Raw genomic sequence first — 8,284 nt, 5'->3', positions numbered from 1 at the left:
TTAGGGGAAAAATTAGTTAATTATTTCAGACCTTGACGGGCGTCCAGGCTGGTGAATTTTGCACGTAGGAGGCAATAACAACCAGTGCATAAAATTTTCATCCGACATTAGGGGAAAAATGAATTAATTATTTGAGACCTTGACGGGCGTCCAGGTTGGTGAATTTTGCACGTAGGAGGCAATAACAACCAGTGCATAAAATTTTCATCCGACATTAGGGGAAAAATGAATTAATTATTTGAGACTTTGACGGGCGTCCAGGTTGGTGAATTTTGCACGTAGGAGGCAATAACAACCAGTGCATAAAATTTTCATCCGACATTAGGGGAAAAATGAATTAATTATTTGAGACCTTGACGGGCGTCCAGGTTGGTGAATTTTGCACGTAGGAGGCAATAACAACCAGTGCATAAAATTTTCATCCGGCATTAGGGGAAAAATTAGTTAATTATTTCAGACCTTGACGGGCGTCCAGGCTGGTGAATTTTGCACGTAGGAGGCAATAACAACCAGTGCATAAAATTTTCATCCGACATTAGGGGAAAAATGAATTAATTATTTGAGACCTTGACGGGCGTCCAGGTTGGTGAATTTTGCACGTAGGAGGCAATAACAACCAGTGCATAAAATTTTCATCCGACATTAGGGGAAAAATGAATTAATTATTTGAGACTTTGACGGGCGTCCAGGTTGGTGAATTTTGCACGTAGGAGGCAATAACAACCAGTGCATAAAATTTTCATCCGACATTAGGGGAAAAATGAATTAATTATTTGAGACCTTGACGGGCGTCCAGGTTGGTGAATTTTGCACGTAGGAGGCAATAACAACCAGTGCATAAAATTTTCATCCGACATTAGGGGAAAAATGAATTAATTATTTGAGACTTTGACGGGCGTCCAGGTTGGTGAATTTTGCACGTAGGAGGCAATAACAACCAGTGCATAAAATTTTCATCCGACATTAGGGGAAAAATGAATTAATTATTTGAGACCTTGACGGGCGTCCAGGTTGGTGAATTTTGCACGTAGGAGGCAATAACAACCAGTGCATAAAATTTTCATCCGACATTAGGGGAAAAATGAATTAATTATTTGAGACCTTGACGGGCGTCCAGGTTGGTGAATTTTGCACGTAGGAGGCAATAACAACCAGTGCATAAAATTTTCATCCGGCATTAGGGGAAAAATTAGTTAATTATTTCAGACCTTGACGGGCGTCCAGGCTGGTGAATTTTGCACGTAGGAGGCAATAACAACCAGTGCATAAAATTTTCATCCGACATTAGGGGAAAAATTAATTAATTATTTCAGACCTTGACGGGCGTCCAGGTTGGTGAATTTTGCACGTAGGAGGCAATAACAACCAGTGCATAAAATTTTCATCCGACATTAGGGGAAAAATTAGTTAATTATTTCAGACCTTGACGGGCGTCCAGGCTGGTGAATTTTGCACGTAGGAGGCAATAACAACCAGTGCATAAAATTTTCATCCGACATTAGGGGAAAAATGAATTAATTATTTGAGACCTTGACGGGCGTCCAGGTTGGTGAATTTTGCACGTAGGAGGCAATAACAACCAGTGCATAAAATTTTCATCCGGCATTAGGGGAAAAATTAGTTAATTATTTCAGACCTTGACGGGCGTCCAGGCTGGTGAATTTTGCACGTAGGAGGCAATAACAACCAGTGCATAAAATTTTCATCCGACATTAGGGGAAAAATGAATTAATTATTTGAGACCTTGACGGGCGTCCAGGTTGGTGAATTTTGCACGTAGGAGGCAATAACACCAGTGCATAAAATTTTCATCCGACATTAGGGGAAAAATGAATTAATTATTTGAGACCTTGACGGGCGTCCAGGTTGGTGAATTTTGCACGTAGGAGGCAATAACAACCAGTGCATAAAATTTTCATCCGACATTAGGGGAAAAATGAATTAATTATTTGAGACCTTGACGGGCGTCCAGGTTGGTGAATTTTGCACGTAGGAGGCAATAACAACCAGTGCATAAAATTTTCATCCGACATTAGGGGAAAAATGAATTAATTATTTGAGACCTTGACGGGCGTCCAGGCTGGTGAATTTTGCACGTAGGAGGCAATAACAACCAGTGCATAAAATTTTCATCCGACATTAGGGGAAAAATTAATTAATTATTTCAGACCTTGACGGGCGTCCAGGTTGGTGAATTTTGCACGTAGGAGGCAATAACAACCAGTGCATAAAATTTTCATCCGACATTAGGGGAAAAATTAGTTAATTATTTCAGACCTTGACGGGCGTCCAGGCTGGTGAATTTTGCACGTAGGAGGCAATAACAACCAGTGCATAAAATTTTCATCCGACATTAGGGGAAAAATGAATTAATTATTTGAGACCTTGACGGGCGTCCAGGTTGGTGAATTTTGCACGTAGGAGGCAATAACAACCAGTGCATAAAATTTTCATCCGGCATTAGGGGAAAAATTAGTTAATTATTTCAGACCTTGACGGGCGTCCAGGCTGGTGAATTTTGCACGTAGGAGGCAATAACAACCAGTGCATAAAATTTTCATCCGACATTAGGGGAAAAATGAATTAATTATTTGAGACCTTGACGGGCGTCCAGGTTGGTGAATTTTGCACGTAGGAGGCAATAACACCAGTGCATAAAATTTTCATCCGACATTAGGGGAAAAATGAATTAATTATTTGAGACCTTGACGGGCGTCCAGGTTGGTGAATTTTGCACGTAGGAGGCAATAACAACCAGTGCATAAAATTTTCATCCGACATTAGGGGAAAAATGAATTAATTATTTGAGACCTTGACGGGCGTCCAGGTTGGTGAATTTTGCACGTAGGAGGCAATAACAACCAGTGCATAAAATTTTCATCCGACATTAGGGGAAAAATTAGTTAATTATTTCAGACCTTGACGGGCGTCCAGGCTGGTGAATTTTGCACGTAGGAGGCAATAACAACCAGTGCATAAAATTTTCATCCGACATTAGGGGAAAAATGAATTAATTATTTGAGACCTTGACGGGCGTCCAGGTTGGTGAATTTTGCACGTAGGAGGCAATAACAACCAGTGCATAAAATTTTCATCCGGCATTAGGGGAAAAATTAGTTAATTATTTCAGACCTTGACGGGCGTCCAGGCTGGTGAATTTTGCACGTAGGAGGCAATAACAACCAGTGCATAAAATTTTCATCCGACATTAGGGGAAAAATTAATTAATTATTTGAGACCTTGACGGGCGTCCAGGTTGGTGAATTTTGCACGTAGGAGGCAATAACAACCAGTGCATAAAATTTTCATCCGGCATTAGGGGAAAAATTAGTTAATTATTTCAGACCTTGACGGGCGTCCAGGCTGGTGAATTTTGCACGTAGGAGGCAATAACAACCAGTGCATAAAATTTTCATCCGACATTAGGGGAAAAATTAATTAATTATTTCAGACCTTGACGGGCGTCCAGGTTGGTGAATTTTGCACGTAGGAGGCAATAACAACCAGTGCATAAAATTTTCATCCGACATTAGGGGAAAAATTAGTTAATTATTTCAGACCTTGACGGGCGTCCAGGCTGGTGAATTTTGCACGTAGGAGGCAATAACAACCAGTGCATAAAATTTTCATCCGACATTAGGGGAAAAATGAATTAATTATTTGAGACCTTGACGGGCGTCCAGGTTGGTGAATTTTGCACGTAGGAGGCAATAACAACCAGTGCATAAAATTTTCATCCGGCATTAGGGGAAAAATTAGTTAATTATTTCAGACCTTGACGGGCGTCCAGGCTGGTGAATTTTGCACGTAGGAGGCAATAACAACCAGTGCATAAAATTTTCATCCGACATTAGGGGAAAAATGAATTAATTATTTGAGACCTTGACGGGCGTCCAGGTTGGTGAATTTTGCACGTAGGAGGCAATAACACCAGTGCATAAAATTTTCATCCGACATTAGGGGAAAAATGAATTAATTATTTGAGACCTTGACGGGCGTCCAGGTTGGTGAATTTTGCACGTAGGAGGCAATAACAACCAGTGCATAAAATTTTCATCCGACATTAGAGGAAAAATGAATTAATTATTTGAGACCTTGACGGGCGTCCAGGTTGGTGAATTTTGCACGTAGGAGGCAATAACAACCAGTGCATAAAATTTTCATCCGGCATTAGGGGAAAAATTAGTTAATTATTTCAGACCTTGACGGGCGTCCAGGCTGGTGAATTTTGCACGTAGGAGGCAATAACAACCAGTGCATAAAATTTTCATCCGACATTAGGGGAAAAATTAATTAATTATTTGAGACCTTGACGGGCGTCCAGGTTGGTGAATTTTGCACGTAGGAGGCAATAACAACCAGTGCATAAAATTTTCATCCGGCATTAGGGGAAAAATTAGTTAATTATTTCAGACCTTGACGGGCGTCCAGGCTGGTGAATTTTGCACGTAGGAGGCAATAACAACCAGTGCATAAAATTTTCATCCGACATTAGGGGAAAAATTAATTAATTATTTCAGACCTTGACGGGCGTCCAGGTTGGTGAATTTTGCACGTAGGAGGCAATAACAACCAGTGCATAAAATTTTTATCTGGCATTAGGGGAAAAATTAAGTAATTATCTTTCCTTGCAGATGGAAATCAGTTTGACCCTGGTAAAGAAAATGAATCCGTCAATCCTCTAGTTGGGGATCCCGGGTTCAAAGAGTCAGTCAGGTGTACCTCGGACTCAGACAAGATCCTCGAGGAGATCGCGCAGATGCAGGCTGAGGAAGAGGGCCTAGTAGTAAAGGATGATGCCCAGTCTACTGAGGCAGCTGAGTCTAAGAAGCTAGATAACGAGGTGGAACTGCTTCTAGGAGAGGATCCAGGGGCTAAGAAAAAAGATCAAGTAGAGCTGCATGAGAGCTTGGTGTCGCGTTGGGCATCTTGGCTGTCTGACGGATTGCTGAAAGAGATTAAAGTCCAAGTAGTGGACAAATATCCTCGAAAGGGGAATAGTTCTCTCGAGGCCCCAGAATTAAATGAAGAAATAGCAGCTACTCTGAACGAAACGGGTGTCAGGAGGGATCAGCTATTTAACCAAGAACAGAACTTAGCTGGTTCAGCCTTATCAGCATTAGGACAAGGCATCACGATGATTTTAAAAGATGAGGAAGAACCCCTAGATCGTCTGGAGTTACTAGAAAAATTAGCGGATGCAGGAAAACTAATTACGCAGCTACATTTCCAGGTCTCTTCAGCTAGAAGAGCGTTTATCTCTCCAATATTGACCAAGTCAATGAAAAATCTGTTACAGACGACCAAGCCTGGGTCTCTGTTGTTTGGAGAGAAGCTAACGGAAAAGATAAAAACTGCAAAGTCAATGGAGAAGATCGGCAAAGAGATTAAAGCCTCTCCTCTTCTATCGACCTCTGGTACTAGCAAGAAACCAAGCAGGCCAGCCCCTAGACGCACTTTAAACTGGCGGGGCCCGTATGCGAGACAGGGGAACTCGTATCAGGGCCTAAAACAGTATCAGACGAAATTCCCCCCATCTCAGCCGGTCAGCAAGAGTACATACAGCAATGTCTCGAAGTCAACCAGCAAGCCGCGGCCACTGAGGGATGCAAAGAAATAAAAATTATTTTCTATGTATTTTAGACTTGAAAGATGCATATTTCTTGGTAAAAATTGGTCCGGGTAGTCGAAAATTTTTAAGATTTAAATTCAGGGGTCAAATATTTGAATTTCAATGCTTGCCCTTTGGACTTTGTACAAGTCCGTATGTATTTACAAAAGTTACCAAAGCCAGTCCTGAACTTTCTTAGAGAAAGGGGATGCTTATCGACAGCGTACATAGATGATACACTTTGCATCGGCAAATCTCGGGCCGTGTGCAAGAAAAATGTAGCAGTCACGAGGAAAACTCTAACTGAGCTTGGGTTCATTATAAATGAAGAGAAAAGTAAAGACGAGCCAGATTACAAATCATGCCCAGGCGTACCGTATGGGATGTTGTATACAAAAATGTTGGAAAGAGAAAAAATGAAGGCGCTAATCCTAAACGATCAAAATTTTGATCGAAGGATGATCATTCATTCATATGTAAAGAAAGATCTGGAGGGGGGCTGAAGAATATTCCAGTAGCAAAGAATCCGATTAGGTCATTAAATTATAGGTTAGAGATTTTCTCGGGTGCATCGCTCACAGGGTGGGGTGCGCACTGCAACGGAGAAAATACTCACGGATTTTGGTCTCAGGAGGAGAAGAAGTTACATATAAACCAGCTGGAGATTATAGCAGCGTTTTTGGCGCTGAAGTGCTTTGCTAGGGAAGTCCAAAATTGCGAAATCTTACTTAGAATTTCGTATATCAATCGTATGGGGGGTGTACAATACGTAGAACTTAATCAAAGGGCTAAAGATATTTGGACTTGGTGTGAGAAAAGAAGAATCTGGATCTTTGCTTCCTACATCCCCTCGCGGGAAAACACAGACGCAGACAGGGAATCTAGAAGAGTCAATGTAGATACCGAATGGGAGTTAGGAGCCCCCTTATTTCAGACCATAGTAGAAAGGTGGGGGTTTCCAGAAATAGACTTGTTCGCATCAAGGAGTAATGCTAAGACCGATGTGTTCTGCTCCTGGAAACGAGACCCAGAAGCTCGTTACATTGACGCTTTTACAGTTAATTGGAGTAAATACCTTTTTTATGCATTCCCTTCCTTCGCGATGGTTGCTAAGGTGCTACAAAAAATCAATTCAGATAAGGCTCAGGGAATAGTGGTGGTCCCTCACTGGCCTCCCAGCCTTGGTTTCCCTTATTTAAATCAATGCTATTAGAAGAACCGTTGTATTTTTCGCCCTCACCTAAGCTTCTGTTATCTCCTTGCAGGTCTCTAATTCACCCGTTAGCGGATCATCTTTCCCTGGTTGCAGGGAGGCTCTCCGGCGATCGTATCAACAGAAATTAGTGCCAGCAGAAGCTGTAGAGATTCTAATCCCTTCACTAACGGATTCTACTCTGAAACAATACAACACAGCCCTTAAAAACTGGTGGAGTTACTGCCAGAGTGAAAAGAGAGACCCCCTACAACCAGATATTTACCTAGTTTTAAAATACTTAACATTTCGATTCAATCAGGAGGCATCAAGCGGCACACTTAATTCAGAGAGATCAGCGATTAATCTGATAAGCACGATAGACTTGGGTAGTGATCCTGAAATTAGTCGTTTTTTTTTTTTAAAGGAGTCTTTAAAAACAGACCACCGACGCCTAAATATGACACCACCTGGAACACAGAGGCAGTTCTAAACTGGGCGGAAGCACTGGGACCGCTGAAAGTTCTGGACCTAAAATCTCTCACCTTTAAGTTGGTATCCTTACTAGCCTTAGCTACAGCCCATAGGGTTCAGACATTGTCCCTAATCAAAATAAGTGACATGACAGTTTCGAAGAGCAAGGTGATCATAAAGATATCGGAGCAAATTAAAACATCTAGAGTCGGAGTTGCACAACCCTCGTTCAGTCTACCATTGTTTAAAGAGCGAAAGGGCACTTGCGTCGCCACGGTGTTGTTGAAATACGTAAAAAGAACCAAAGTTCTAAGAGGGAATGAAGACTACCTGTTTATTACATTTAAGAGGCCCTACCATAGGGCAACTGCGCAATCAATAAGCCGCTGGATAAGGTGCTGTCTCGTGGAAGCCGGAATAGATCCTAAATACACTGCTCACAGCACGAGACACGCAGCCACGTCTGCTGCAGAGGCGAGAGGTTTAGATGTAAACATCATAAAGAGTACAGCTGGATGGTCAGCCAGCTCACAGGTGTTCGCAAAGTTCTACAAACGCCCGATAGAACCAAGAAAAGAATCGGTTGTAGAGGTGTTATTCAATCAACAGGGTGAATAAGTCTAAAATAAGTCTAAGTAAGTCTTAAATTAAGTTTAGCTTGAATAATGTTATCATGGCATTAAGCTCTGTAACAGGTATTAAGGAATAAGGACTAAGTTGGTTTGCTCTAAACATCTACGATGTAATCTCGAAGAACGAGGCTCGTAATATAATTAAAAATCAAACGAACTTACCTTAAGTGATGTTCGATTGTAATTATATAAGAGTCTCGTTCGAGATGATTACAGCCCTCCCAAAAACTTTTATCCTGAAAATTTTTTTTCCCACCCCTAAAGTTGTGAGTTTGGTTACAGCTTAATTCCATAATTTTGGAATGAGCTTTAAACTGTATGACGATTAGCCGCTAGGGTGCGGCGGAGGAGCAGGCGGCGGGAAGCCGAAATTTT

The 8,284-nt window shown here is 41.5% G+C and overlaps 1 protein-coding gene across 1 annotated transcript; it reads left to right on the top strand.

The window, feature by feature from the left end:
• Positions 1-5,972: 5,972 nt before the first annotated feature.
• LOC135121245 (uncharacterized) lies at positions 5,973-7,895 on the top strand. Its single transcript, XM_064045551.1, has 4 exons — positions 5,973-5,999; positions 6,069-6,668; positions 6,877-7,054; positions 7,231-7,895. Exons 1-4 carry the CDS (start codon positions 5,973-5,975, stop codon positions 7,893-7,895), a joined length of 1,470 nt encoding a protein of 489 aa, XP_063901621.1.
• The last annotated feature ends 389 nt before the right edge of the window (positions 7,896-8,284 follow it).

This window comes from Zophobas morio, unplaced genomic scaffold, assembly GCF_036711695.1.
Source record: "Zophobas morio isolate AGI-343-1 ecotype UQ-CSIRO unplaced genomic scaffold, CSIRO_AGI_Zmor_V1 ptg000535l, whole genome shotgun sequence".
Taxonomy (NCBI): domain Eukaryota; kingdom Metazoa; phylum Arthropoda; class Insecta; order Coleoptera; family Tenebrionidae; genus Zophobas; species Zophobas morio.
The sequence above is the reverse complement of the archived record's forward strand: the minus strand, read 5'-3'. Positions and strand labels throughout refer to the sequence as shown.